The sequence below is a fragment of the Haplochromis burtoni genome, unplaced genomic scaffold (genome assembly GCF_018398535.1).
Source record: "Haplochromis burtoni strain Fernald_Lab_line unplaced genomic scaffold, NCSU_Asbu1 Contig_22, whole genome shotgun sequence".
NCBI classification, from domain to species: Eukaryota; Metazoa; Chordata; class Actinopteri; order Cichliformes; family Cichlidae; genus Haplochromis; species Haplochromis burtoni.
In genome coordinates, this window is record NW_024582383.1 from 284,237 (window position 1) to 297,996 (window position 13,760).

Genomic DNA, 13,760 nt, shown 5'->3' on the forward strand with positions numbered 1-13,760 from the left:
CATATTTACACAGTATTGTTCAACCATGAAATAATTGTGGGAAAATTTAAATTTTTTGGAAATGGAGCGTTTAGTGAAGTGATGCAATTTTAAATAGAAAGATGAAATATTAATTTGGAATAATATATGAACATGGAGCCTCATGCTACAGTCTGAGGATGAACGTCCAATCCGATTGGCCAGGAACAAGCGTGTGTGCAGTTATTCTCCCCACAGATATTTTATTTTAATTTCGACCACTGTCTGAGAGTGGGAGGGTCACAATAACACCGCATGGACTAAATGAAACACATTGTGCGCACATAGCGTGTGCGTGATTGTGTGACTGCTCTTACTTATTGCTGTACAGTCACGGTGTGTTTTCGCCTGAACGCACACTGTGATTAGCTGAAAGCGACACCTTTGTTCATTCTGATTATAATAATAGATAATTATGATACGTTCTTGTTTTTGCACACATTTGTGTCAAATCAGGCTCCACAGCCTCAGTCGCCTCGCCGAGGTTCATCCTGAGCCAGGAAAAAACTTTCAGTGCCCCTCCCCACCTGAGCCCTCATTTTTTGTTATTTTTTTTAATCTACTTTAAGCAAAATTGTTCCCACATCTCTGCTAAGAGTGACTGTAGATGCATGAAAAGGTTCAACGTGCCAGCTCACCCCAGATGCAGCACACGGATGTGTCTTTTTATGCCGACTGAAGACGTGAGGACTTTGCCACAGCTGGGCCACAGGCATCTGTACACACTTCTGACGGAGCTCTGCGGGAGGAAGAGCGCAGACGGAGGGTGAGCGCGCACAGACACATGTCCAAACTGCAGAAAGGCTGTGTTGATTATAGCAGCTTCTTCAGTTTTCCCGGAGCAGCTGTGCACCTTTGGTTTTTTGGCAGCGAGCTCCTCCCCCTGCTCCAGCTCCATGTGCAAGCCTTCGTCGGGGCTGCTGTCCATCTCGGTGACGGACGGCGAGGGCGCCGGGCTGACGTTGCCGTGGTCCCAGCTCCAGTAGCCACTGCTGCCGCTGTCTGAGAGCTCGCCTCCGCCGCACTCCATGTCAGCGGGTGAGGATGATGAGCCAGCTAGAGGAAGGTAGAACCGTGTCTCGTGAGCCAAAGAAAGCCTCGAGTTTGTCACAGAGCTGAGGGAAACGGACTCCCGCATTAAATCGGTGTCTATCAATTTAAACCCTCTGGTTTAAATATCAAATATTCTGTTGCTTTTTGGGATGAAAACAGCTTCTGGTGCTGTGTCCCCTCTGCCGTCCTACAGTGAACAGCAGGCCTCCTGTGCTGCTGCCAGGCCTGTTTTCAGCATCTGTTTACTCCCTCCTTCCTGCTCTGTTCCCTCTTCACACATATTTTGTTTATTGCTCTGCCAAAACATTAAAAATAGCAGGTAATGTTTATCAAGCTAATAACGCTGATTGAATAACACACATGGATTGGAGCTGGAGTGAGTTGAGCCCATTTTCTTTGTGTCACAGTTGAACAGCAGCTGTGTGTGAAACAGCTGTTTGGGCATCGAGCTTTAAGGAGTTCCTCCATCAAATCCTGTTCTCGATTCTTATCGTCAGATCTGTGCTCTACAACATCTCTGTTACAGCAAATATTATAAAAGTTAGTTGAGTTATAAACTATTAATAGTTTACTCCATGCCGTGTCAAACTGCTGACCACCTACTGGACCAAAGTCCACATTATTATAACTGAAGACTGGACAAATAAAACCTGTTTATTTTCTATAAAGCTTTATGCAGTCACAGCTCTGCTAAAACCTTTAATGAAGTGCGTGCCATATATGTTCACCTCTTCCTGTTAAAAGGAAGTTTTTCCTTCCCACTGTCACCAAGTGCTTGTTGACTGATTGCTGAGGTGACTGCTATTGTGACTTGGTGCTATATAATTAAAATGAATATTTATGGTTGAAGAGATACAGACCAGGTCCAGGATCTGTTTGTGGAGAGCTCTGAACCACGGGGCTGCAGGACAGACTGGTCAGGACCATGGCTGCCATGATCTCATCCATCTCCACCGACTCCGGGCTGCGAAAGCTAAAGATAACATGCAGAAATATTCCGGTAAAATCAGGTCCGCCCTCACATACTCTGACCAAGCAGCAACATCTGAAACCAGGAACCAACAAATGCAGTTCCTCTACTGGCCACTTGAGGCCGTCTCAAACGAGTCGGTCCCCATAGAGTCCCATATTAAAAGGCTCAGTTTTACTGCAGACACAAACATGTAGGCTTTAGCCTGTATGGATAGTTTCCCTCTTCATAACAACAACACAGGGGTCAAAACTGAATGCTGGTCACAGGTAGCTATAGGTGACCTGCTGCCCTCAGCCATTTTTATGCTTTTGCTGCCTTTAGGAGCCTTTTTAATGAAAACACACTAGGGCTGCCACAAACGATTATTTTGATAGTTGACTAATCAGATCATCATCCATTGGACGTAAAAGTACAGCTTATTGCACCAGCAGCATCTGCTCTTATATAACTATCATTAGCTTACAGCTTTAAGTGTTTAAGGTACTGTGCTAACTAAAAATAAAGACAAGATGATAGTTTATTAAATTTTAATGAAATTTGCAGATTGTTTCGGTGAAGTTTAATAAACTCCTTGCTATCTAAAATATAACAGGACACCGGAGTATAATTCTCCAGCATCTCACACTTCTGATAATCAGCTGTCTGCTTGACGTTTATTCAGCTGTGTAAAAACTATAACTTTAATCTCAGCCAAACCGATTTACTCAGGAACAAATAAAATACCTGAAAAAAGCCAAACAATAACATTTTTAAGTTATCTAAGTGACTCATATATATTTAACCTGAGTAGCGAAAGACGGCGGTGGGTTTGAAAACAATTTGCCGGGAGTCCGGTGTTCTCACGCGCTAGTGACCTAGCCCCCGGCTAGCTATCGAGCTAGTGGGTAACAGACGTCTCCGAAAACGTCGGAGCGCTTTTGAAAATATGGGTGTCCTGATAAACTGAGCAGATATTTGAGGTTTACACAGCTACATTCTCGCCTGAAAATATGTTAAACGTTTATTTTGTGACCCAGAAAGAATAATAAGAGTAATATTAAAACTAACTAGCTGCCGCCATTGTTGGAAACTGAGCTGGGCCGCGCTATGAATTCTGGGACACAGCTTCTTCTTCTTCTTCTTCGGGGTTTAACGGCAGCTGGCATCCTTGTACATGCAGTGCTGCCATCTTCTGTTTCAGTCCGTTATTACACTCTTAAATCCTGCTACTTATTCCTGCGTCTTTTGGGATCTTACAAAGCTTCAAACGACGCGTCGACTATTAAATCAGTCGTCGACGACTTTGATAGTCGACTAATCGTGGCAGCCCTAAAACACACACGTCTGTGCTCGAGCTTCTTTCAGCCACTGACATTCTGTTGTTTATCATCAGACTGCTGCTAACCACTTAGTAGTCTGAGGTGCAGTTTGCTAATCAAATGTGTTAGCATTAGATGCTAACTTAGCACGTACAGTAACTTGTGCCTCCCAAAACAAAGAAACAAATCCACAACACGGCTAACACTGAGCTTTCAGTAAAGGGTGACATCATCTTTTCTATATGCACACGTACAGTCTATGCCTCACTGTGCCTCACCTGTATGGCGCCTGCGCGGTGACGAGGTGCATTGTGGGTCCCACTGGCAGCGGAGCAGCCAGGTTGCTCTTGTAACGGCCGCTCTCAGCCTGGACGCAGCTCTGTCCGTACACCTTCAAAGCGAGGCAATGACACAGTGAGTTCCTCGTTCCAGCCTGGAAAAGTTGTCCATTTAGTGTCTCACCCTGGTTCAACAGAAATCGTCCACTCAGCTCGTCAGTGGACGCTGACACAACAGACAAAACACTGTTCAGGCCTTATACAGGTTAAGCTGTTTACATGCGTCTGCGGTACCCTGCTCCTGAGCCCCACTGTGGCCATGAATAAAGCAGTTAAGAGAATATTTCCTGTCCATCTGTGGCGTCCTGCACGCAGACGGCATAATCTGCCAGTGAAACAGCGTGCAAGGAAGTGGCTGCCAGCCTCTGACCAGGCAGTGCATTACATCTAACACAGTGGAAAGAAATAATGATCGCATCAAGTTCTTTCTCAGTTTGGGTTTGAACTTTGGGACGCGTACCTTTGTGCTTATTGTGGTTCTAATGTGCTCAAAATGCCATGTAAGCCTGAATTTCACACACTGACACAACAGAATACATGTCATCTCTGTCAGGCTTCTCACCAGAGCGTGTTGCACGCCAGGCCCGTTGCTGCCCTGCTTTGTCTTAGAGACGCATGCCTGCCGTCCCACCGGGCAGGCCGCCGTCCCGTCTGGCCCCGGTCCAGCTCTGTCCTCGGGTCCCGTAGCTGCCATTGGTGCTGCCGCGCACACTGAGGGACTCGGCACAGTGTGACACCTCCCTACACACAGGACGCCGAATGAAAATATGTCACAGCGTTATTCATCTTCCCACAGCCACGCAGCTAAAGTGCACCTCGGCGATGTCGGACTGTGACGTTACATAAAACTTCACCACAAACGAACATCCTTCGGTAACTTTGGTTGTAATTTCTGCCCAGCTTCCCTCTTAAAAGGATTAAATGATGAAGGCTATTTTCATCCAAGGAGAATATGCTCGCGGTGAACCACGGCATCAAATGACAAATATGCTCGGTCAATAAATACAGGGATGTAAACAGACGGCAGCTTTGCTGACGAGTGACTGTTGGCAAACACTCGTTCCATCTTGCATCTCTGCGCCTCACAGTGCAGCGCAACAACACCACAGGAGATTTGAAAAGGATTGCAGGGATCTGAAGGGAACACAGACTTGAGTGGATTTCGATCTGATCGCAGTCTTGCTGGAGTTTTGCTGTCTACTCCGTTAAAGTAGGAAACTCATGACGCCTTATAGAGACCTAATTTGGCATTTGGGTACATTCAGTGTGGCCTGTAGCCCACAGAGGGTGGGGGCAATGCTGCATTCAGTAAACGCAGGAATAATCCAGATATTTTGGCGACTTTGCAGTGGATTCAGTGTTTCTGTGTGTTTTGGTGCTTTTTGACAAAGTCAATGACCCCAATTTTCTAAAGAGTCTGCATTTTGGAGTATATTCATGCTTACATCAATAACAATGCAAAAAATCTAAACTATATATATAAAAGATCAGAAACAACATGGATTACTGCTTTATAAGAAAGCCCTCCACAAAGCCAGAACATCTTACTATTCATCACTGATTGAAGAAAATAAGAACAACCCCAGGTTTCTCTTCAGCTCTGTAGCCAGGCTGACAAACAGTCAGAGCTCTGTTGAGCCAACCATCCCTTTAACGTTAACTAGTAATGACTTCATGAACTTCTTCACAAATAAAATTTTATCATTAGAGAAAAAATTACCAGTAATCATCCCACAGATGTAATATTATCTACAGCTACTCTTAGTACCATTGATGTTAAGTTAGACTCTTTTTCTCCAATTGATCTTTCTGAGTTAACTTCAATAATTACTTCCTCCAAACCATCAACGTGTCTTTTAGACCCCATTCCTACAAAACTGCTCAAAGAAGTCCTGCCATTAATTAATTCTTCGATCTTAAATATGATCAACCTATCTCTAATGATCGGCTATGTACCACAGGCCTTCAAGCTGGCTGTAGTTAAACCTTTACTCAAAAAGCATCTCTAGACCCAGCAGTCTTAGCTAATTATAGGCCAATCTCCAACCTTCCTTTCATATCAAACATCCTTGAAAGAGTAGTTGTCAAACAGCTAACAGATCATCTGCAGAGGAATTTATTTGAAGAGTTTCAGTCAGGTTTCAGAGCTCATCACAGCACAGAAACAGCTTTAGTGAAGGTTACAAATGATCTTCTTATGGCCTCTGACAGTGGACTCATCTCTGTGCTTGTCCTGCTAGACCTCAGTGCAGCGTTCGATACTGTCGACCATAATATCCTATTAGAGCGATTAGAACATGCTGTAGGTATTACAGGTACTGCACTGCAGTGGTTTGTATCATATCTATCTAATAGACTCCAGTTTGTGCATGTAAATGGAGAGTCCTCTTCACACACTGAGGTTAATTATGGAGTTCCACAGGGTTCAGTGCTAGGACCAATTCTGTTTACATTATACATGCTTCCCTTAGGCAGCATCATTAGAAGACATAGCATACATTTACACTGCTATGCAGATGACACCCAGCTCTATCTGTCCATGAAGCCAGATAACACACACCAATGAGTTAAACTGCAGGAATGTCTTAAAGACATAAAGACCTGGATGGCCGCTAACTTTCTGCTTCTTAATTCAGATCAAACTGAGGTTATTGTACTCGGCCCTGAAAAGCTTAGAAATATGGTATCTAACCAGATTCTTACTCTGGATGGCATTACCTTGGCCTCCAGTAACACTGTGAGGAACCTTGGAGTCATTTTTGACCAGGACATGTCCTTCAACGCACATATTAAACAAATATGTCAGACTGCTTTCTTCCATTTGTGCAACATCTCTAAAGTTAGAAATATCCTGTCTCAGAGTGACGCTGAAAAACTAGTTCATGCATTTATTACTTCCAGGCTGGACGACTGTAATTCATTATTATCAGGAAGTCCTAAAAACTCCCTGAAAAGCCTTCAGCTAATCCAAAATGCTGCAGCAAGAGTCCTGACAGGGACTAGAAAGAGAGAGCAGATTTCTCCTGTTTTGGCTTCCTGTTAAATCCAGAATTGATCAAAATCCTGCTCCTCACATACAAGGTCTTAAATAATCAGGCCCCATCTTATCTTAATGACCTTGTAGTACCATATCACCCTATTAGAGCACTTCGCTCTCGCTCTGCAGGCCTACTTGTTGTTCCTAGAGTATTTAAAAGTAGAATGGGAGGAGAGCCTTCAGTTTTCAGGCCCCTCTTCTGTGGAACCAGCTTCCAGTTTGGATTCGGGAGACAGACACTATCTCTACTTTCTAAGATTAGGCTTCAAAACTTTCCTTTTTGCTAAAGCATATAGTTAGGGCTGGACCAGGTGACCCTGAATCCTCCCTTAGTTATGCTGCAATAGAGTAGGCTGCCGGGGATTCCCATGATGCATTGAGTTTTTCCTTTCCAGTCACCTTTCTCACTCACTATGTGTTAACAGACCTCTCTGCATTGAATCATATCTGTTATTAACCTCTGTCTCTCTTCCACAGCATGTCTTTATCCTGTCTTCCTTCTCTCACCCCAACCGGAATCGACAGCAGATGGCCCCGCCCCTCCCTGAGCCTGGTTCTGCCGGAGGTTTCTTCCTGTTAAAAGGGAGTTTTTCCTTCCCACTGTCGCCAAAGTGCTGCTCATAGGGGGTCATATGATGGTTGGGTTTTCTTTGTATCTATTATTGTACGATCTACTGTACAATATAAAGCGCCTTGAGGTGACTTTTGTTGTGAGTTGGCGCTGTATAAATAAAATTGAATTGAATTACTCCGTGATTCAGACTTTTTTCACAGCACTAAATGTTGGGGCAGACTATGGGCAGAAATCTGTGCCACCAGAAACTGAATTTGAATAAGTTAAATTTGAATTTGAATTGCTCGGATTGAATCTGAATTGTAACTGGGCCACATCTGACCCACGCAACACTCAGCAGTGCGATAACTGAACCATGAGAGCCAAAGGTTCCCAGACTGAGGTGCAAAAGTGTCACCTGGTTCTGTTATCGCTTTTCAGATGAACACGTTAAGCTTTTAGCTTATTAGGATCAAATATTCATATACAGAAGCTGGTGGCAACTTTCTTATTTGAGATATATGAACTGGTATAAAAGAAGAAGAAACAAGCAAAACAACGTACAATAATAACATAAAAGAAGCGGTGCTTAAACGGTATACAGTTTCATCATGCATCATATTTCACAAAACAAATTTCCCACGTGTGGGACTAATAAAGGTTATCTTATCTTATCTTATCTTATCAAAAAGAAATTCTTGAATTATTTAAAGAACTGGATATTTCTTTATTCACTTGCATGTAAAAGTTATTTACTGCTTAGAAACCTGCACCAAAGGGATTCTGCGGGGACACGAGTCATTTCTCCCATTCTTTTCTGTGCACCCAAACGCAGCACAAAGCCCGATTTCCCCCACCTTTTCACCAATCAGCGCCAAGTTTCAGTAGTAAACAAGCGGCACCGTGTGGGAGTGCCGCCGCCGCTGATTGGCTGAGCCGGGGCTTTCAGGAACACACCCCCGTTCCAACAACGTGTTCAGACACGAGTTTCGCCGGGAGGGACTGAGCCGGACCACAGAGCACAGCCGAGATTAAACTCGTTTCCAACGCAAAGTCACGTAAAAGCACGGCGTGATGATCCTGGTTACACGCGAGACATTTGGTGCAGCGATGAATTTCAGGCTGGAACGCACAAACAGTGACGTGAAAACAACAACACGCCAAAAACACAATAAATGAGGCTATTTCTGCAGTCGTATTAAGTTCGTGTAGTTTCCATGCATTATATTGCAAGGCAGTAAAACCTTAAAAACCCCGGGCGCGTGCAGCCGCACGCAAACGACGCTAACGCCGCAGATGGAACAACAGCCGCGCTTCCAGCTGAACGTGTCGCCTATTTGGGACTAAAAAAGATGCGTCATAGAAAAACAAGTCGCATTTTATGATCCCGCAATTACACGACTGATCTCCACCCGGCAACGCAGACTGGAATCCGGAGAGACCCCCCTCCCCCTCCCGCGGCTTACCCGGTGCACACACACAAAACTGTATGTTGGCTGTTTTCTGCAGAGCAAAACAGCCTCTCCGCTTCTAAAAACAGCGCGTTTTACTCACTCCGTCGGGGGGAAGTACTCCGCTCAGAGCTGCAGCTGCGGGTCGTCGCTGCCTGGTAGTCCTGCCGCTCGCCGGGCTCGTCGGTCTGCCGGAGGAAAGGGGGGTTGGGTCGGTCGGATACGCGCCTACGTGTGTCTGCTCGGTGGACCAATGCCGGGGGTGACAGCTGGGCAAGAGCGCAGAGATATGAGCCTGCAGCGCGCCGTGCACAAAAGGATGATCTAGGTGAGGGGTTACCAGAGCATCATCATCGTCATCATCCAATCTCTGTCTGTCTGTCTGTCCGGAGCACACAAATCTGCTGCGTCTCAACATGAGCACCACAAACGGATCCCGTCCTTAAAAATGTTTTTTTTTTTTAAAAGCAATTATAGTCTACTTTTATGTAATTACTCTGCACTGTACCAAGATGCAAATCTTAAATATAAAAAAATGATGATCATATATTCCATAAACCAGGAGGTCACACTGGCAGACTATCTGTTATCAATCAGTTGTGTCAAACATATGGCCCGCGGGCCGTATCCGGACCAGCAAAGACTCCACTGGAAGGCTTTGCAGAGATTGACAAACACTGTTCACTATTCAGGTGTTTGCAGGAGACAGTGTTGCCAGGTCAGGGTTTGAAAGGGTCCCGTCACTTTTAAGTAACTCTTCATTTCATGTAGAGGCCCAGAGTCAGTTATAATTACAGTTATGTGGAAAAGCAGAGCCGTCACACGGCATCGATTTGTAAATGGTTGGTTAAATACACGTTACATGTCCAAGATGTGAATTTTAGATTTATTTTTTTTAAACAAGCACATCTTTTGTCTTTTATTGATCCGACCCACTTAGGATGAAATGGTGCTGCATGTGGCCCATGAACTAAAATGTCTCCATATGGATGTTGTGTTTGGATGTTAGCTGCTATGATTCCACGCTGGACGTGTAGCACAGCCCGGTGATCAGATCCCCCACTTACTGTTTATTCAAATGAAAGAAGCTGAAAATGCACGCAGCGTATCAGCCACCAGCTTCACATGACAAAGTGCCTGGATACAGATCAAACAGGACTTACATGTGTGTTTTAAGCGTGTGCTGCAGATCCCCTTGCCTTTGTGTGTGTGTGTGTGATTGTTTCTGTGTGTTTGAGAGGCCGGATTAGTGTCGGCTGTCTGCACCCTCTCCACCAGACATCCAGTCAGCAGGGATTTTAGGGTCTGAGCGCCTACACTGTCACAGAGAGAGTAACCCAATCCTATAGTCCCAATATGATTCCTAAACCACACAGAATTCCTTCCCCGCTTTATTTCAGCCACTAATGCCACTGTGTTCCCTTCAAAGGCCGCTGGCAACTGCCTCTCCTGGTTAGGGAGATCAAAACAGACGAACAGTGCCAGGTTACATAGCAGGACCTACTGAGTGAACAATTAGAGCAGCAGGATTTTAACACTGTGCTGCTGTGCAATAGATAATCTAAGAGTTGTAGTCAGGGAGAAAACGTAGGAGTCAGTAGGTGGTAGCAGAGTCTGCAAACTGGTTGAAATATCAGGTCATCCCAAAATGAGACATCCTCTATTTAACACAATGGTAGCAGACAATGAAGGCTACTTCTGCCATGCTAGCAGATGAAAATGCCAACACTCTGATCCTGTAATGTTTACCATACCTGCCATCTTCCTTTTTTGGCCGCCAGATTAAAATCCAGAGGTGACGGGGCTTTCTCCATCGCCGCTCCAAGACTCTGGAACAGTTCTCCCTCTTTTATAAAATCCTCTTCCTCTTTGGAAATCTTCAAATCAAATTTGATGACCTACCTTTTTCTCTCCTACCTACCTCTGACACCATTCAGTTTTAGTGATTCTGGTCTTTTATCTCATTGGATGATGTATGCATGTGTATATGTATACACATATTTTATGTTCTTGTGCATATGTGCATGTACATATATATTTCTACAAACAAGTGTATATGAGAGTAATATATATATATATATATATATATATTATATATAAGATTATTACAATCTATATATAGATATCTCCCCCCTGACCTGGCGTCCTGACTCCTCCTTGCCATAGCATTTGTGTTGTACCTCGTCAATCTCTAGCTGTGAGAGCAGTCCCTTCTTTCGAATGTTGGAACACTGAGCTACTAGTTGTTTCGCCGTCATTGTGGATGTTGGGTATCGAAGAATCCATAGGTCCGTCATCCTATTCATGTAGCCCCTTCCGCCGGGGTTACTTGCGTAGTAGCATTCCAACAACGCCCTGTTTTCGTCTCTTGCCCACCGATGCCTTCTTGTTCCAGTAGCCCACTTTTCGTCAGGGTGCCCTGGTTCCTCAACACCTGACGCGGACCTTGTTGATCCGGGCGACGTCCGAGCCGGCATGCCTTCATATTTATCTGTCTCGCTCATGTCTGCGGTAGGCTCGCTTAGCATAGGGGGTCTAGCCTTAGGACCCTTACTGGATACAGACGCCCCAGGCAGGAATCGAACTTGCGATCCTCTGCTCCAAAGGCGTGTAGTCTAACATACGTCTAACATAGTTAAAACACCCAGCACGCCCCTGCGGGCGGTTTATCCTTCAAGCTCGGGTCCTCTACCAGAGGCCTGGGAGCTTGAGGGTCCTGCGCAGTATCTTAGCTGTTCCCAGGACTGCGCTCTTCTGGACAGAGATCTCCGATGTTATTCCCGGGATCTGCTGGAGCCACTCGCCTAGCTTGGGAGTCACCGCACCTAGTGCTCCGATTACCACGGGGACCACCGTTACCTTCACCCTCCACATCCTCTCGAGCTCTTCTCTGAGCCCTTGGTATTTCTCCAGCTTCTCGTGTTCCTTCTTCCTGATATTGCTGTCATTCGGAACCGCTACATCGATCACTACGGCCGTCTTCTTCTGTTTGTCTACCACCACTATGTCCGGTTGGTTAGCCACCACCATTTTGTCCGTCTGTATCTGGAAGTCCCACAGGATCTTAGCTCGGTCATTCTCCACCACCCTTGGGGGCATCTCCCATTTTGACCTCGGGACTTCCAGGTTATACTCGGCACAGATGTTCCTGTACACTATGCCGGCCACTTGGTTATGGCGTTCCATGTATGCCTTGCCTGCTAGCATCTTGCACCCTGCTGTTATGTGCTGGATTGTCTCTGGGGCATCTTTACACAGCCTGCACCTGGGGTCTTGCCTGGTGTGATAGACCCCAGCCTCTATGGATCTTGTACTCAGAGCTTGTTCTTGTGCTGCCATGATTAGTGCCTCTGTGCTGTCTTTCAGTCCAGCTTTGTCCAGCCACTGGTAGGATTTCTGGATATCAGCCACCTCCTCTATCTGCCGGTGGTACATACCGTGCAGGGGCCTGTCCTTCCATGATGGTTCCTCGTCTCCCTCCTCTTTCTTGGGTTTCTGCTGCCTGAGGTATTCACTGAGCACTCGGTCAGTTGGGGCCATCTTCCCAATGTATTCTTGGATGTTCGTTGTCTCATCCTGGACTGTGGTGCTGACACTCACCAGTCCCCGGCCCCCTTCCTTCCGCTTAGCGTACAGCCTCAGGGTGCTGGACTTGGGGTGAAACCCTCCATGCATGGTAAGGAGCTTTCTTGTCTTTATGTCAGTGGCTTCTATCTCCTCCTTTGGCCAGCCTATTACCCCAGCAGGGTACCTGATCACGGGCAGGGCGTACGTGTTGATGGTATACACATATTTTATGTTCTTGTGCATATGTGCATGTACATATATATTTCTACAAACAGTGTATATGAGTAGTAATATATATATATATATATTTTATATTATATTATATATATTAATTATATATATATATATATATATATGTAGGGTGCAACGATACACAAAATTCACGGTTCGGTTCGATACTTTGGTGTCACAGTTCGATATTTTTTCGATACAAAAAAATGTTCATGCTTTTTAATTTGTCATTTATTAAAATTATAAATATATATTTTAACTCAAAAGTACAGTTTTTAAATTTAATGTTGCTGAAACAACAAAGTAATAAAAAAAATAAATCTATCTGATCGAGAAATCACTCATCTTTGGAAAAGAGAGTTTATTACAGAGAAATGGCTCTTTCCAAAATAAAAGCTATACTATACGCTTCTTCTGGGCTATATTCTCAGCAGCATATTAAACATATCAGGTCCCCATAAGGAGAATCATGTGCTAACGGCTGTCTAAATGACTCGGGTAAAGTTTGTAGCATGCATGCTTGTTGTTTTTGTCTGCTTCCACTTGTCTTTGCACTAGGATGATGTCGGAGTAAATGTGCAGTCATATTCGTTGTGTTCCCACTAGTGCTGTCAGCGTTAATCTGAAATGACGTTAACGCCACAACACGGCAAATCTCCGTTAACGAGCTACCGCGGATCGCCCCGTGCGTGGGGCTGGACGGCCAACACGTTAACGAGCTAACTGCGCTAACACACTAGTTCCCACCCATGTAATTGAGCATTGCGTGGCACATCCAACATACTGTTTTACTTTGTCCATGACGGCTTACCTTCAGGGTCATACGTCACATGAAAACCAAAATAGTTCCAAACGCCAGATCTGAATGAGGGTGGGGAGGTTCAATTTGCCATGTTGCAACGAGCTTAGCTTCTGTCTTGCTAGCTTGCGCTGCGCTCAGTGGATCTGCGCTCGACAGTGCAGCCTAGGCGGAGTAGTCGACGCAGATCCACTGAGCGCTCAACACAGACAGCATCGTCAGAAGAAAAGTTGATAAAATAAATTAAAAATTTTGTATTGTTCGATACATATGCGTACCGAACCGAAAGCACTGTATCGAACGGTTCAATATCGATACGAGTATCGTTGCACCCCTAATATATAACACCCAGCACGCCCCTGCGGGCGGTTTATCCTTCAAGCTCGGGTCCTCTACCAGAGGCCTGGGAGCTTGAGGGTCCTGCGCAGTATCTTAGCTGTTC

At 45.1% G+C, this 13,760-nt stretch overlaps 1 protein-coding gene across 1 annotated transcript in view; it reads right to left on the minus strand.

Moving 5' to 3' along the window:
* The window catches only part of znf395b (zinc finger protein 395b), a 29,277-nt gene that overhangs the window by 8,346 nt on the left and 7,171 nt on the right, over window positions 1–13,760 (minus strand). Inside the window, exons 4-9 of the mRNA XM_014332056.2 lie at window positions 8,825–9,016; window positions 4,243–4,421; window positions 3,621–3,733; window positions 1,932–2,044; window positions 872–1,074; window positions 657–757 (exon numbers count right to left, since the gene is read on the minus strand). Of these exons, the coding sequence (XP_014187542.2) occupies window positions 657–757; window positions 872–1,074; window positions 1,932–2,044; window positions 3,621–3,733; window positions 4,243–4,421; window positions 8,825–9,016 (901 nt within the window). The remainder of the gene's footprint in view (window positions 1–656; window positions 758–871; window positions 1,075–1,931; window positions 2,045–3,620; window positions 3,734–4,242; window positions 4,422–8,824; window positions 9,017–13,760) is intronic.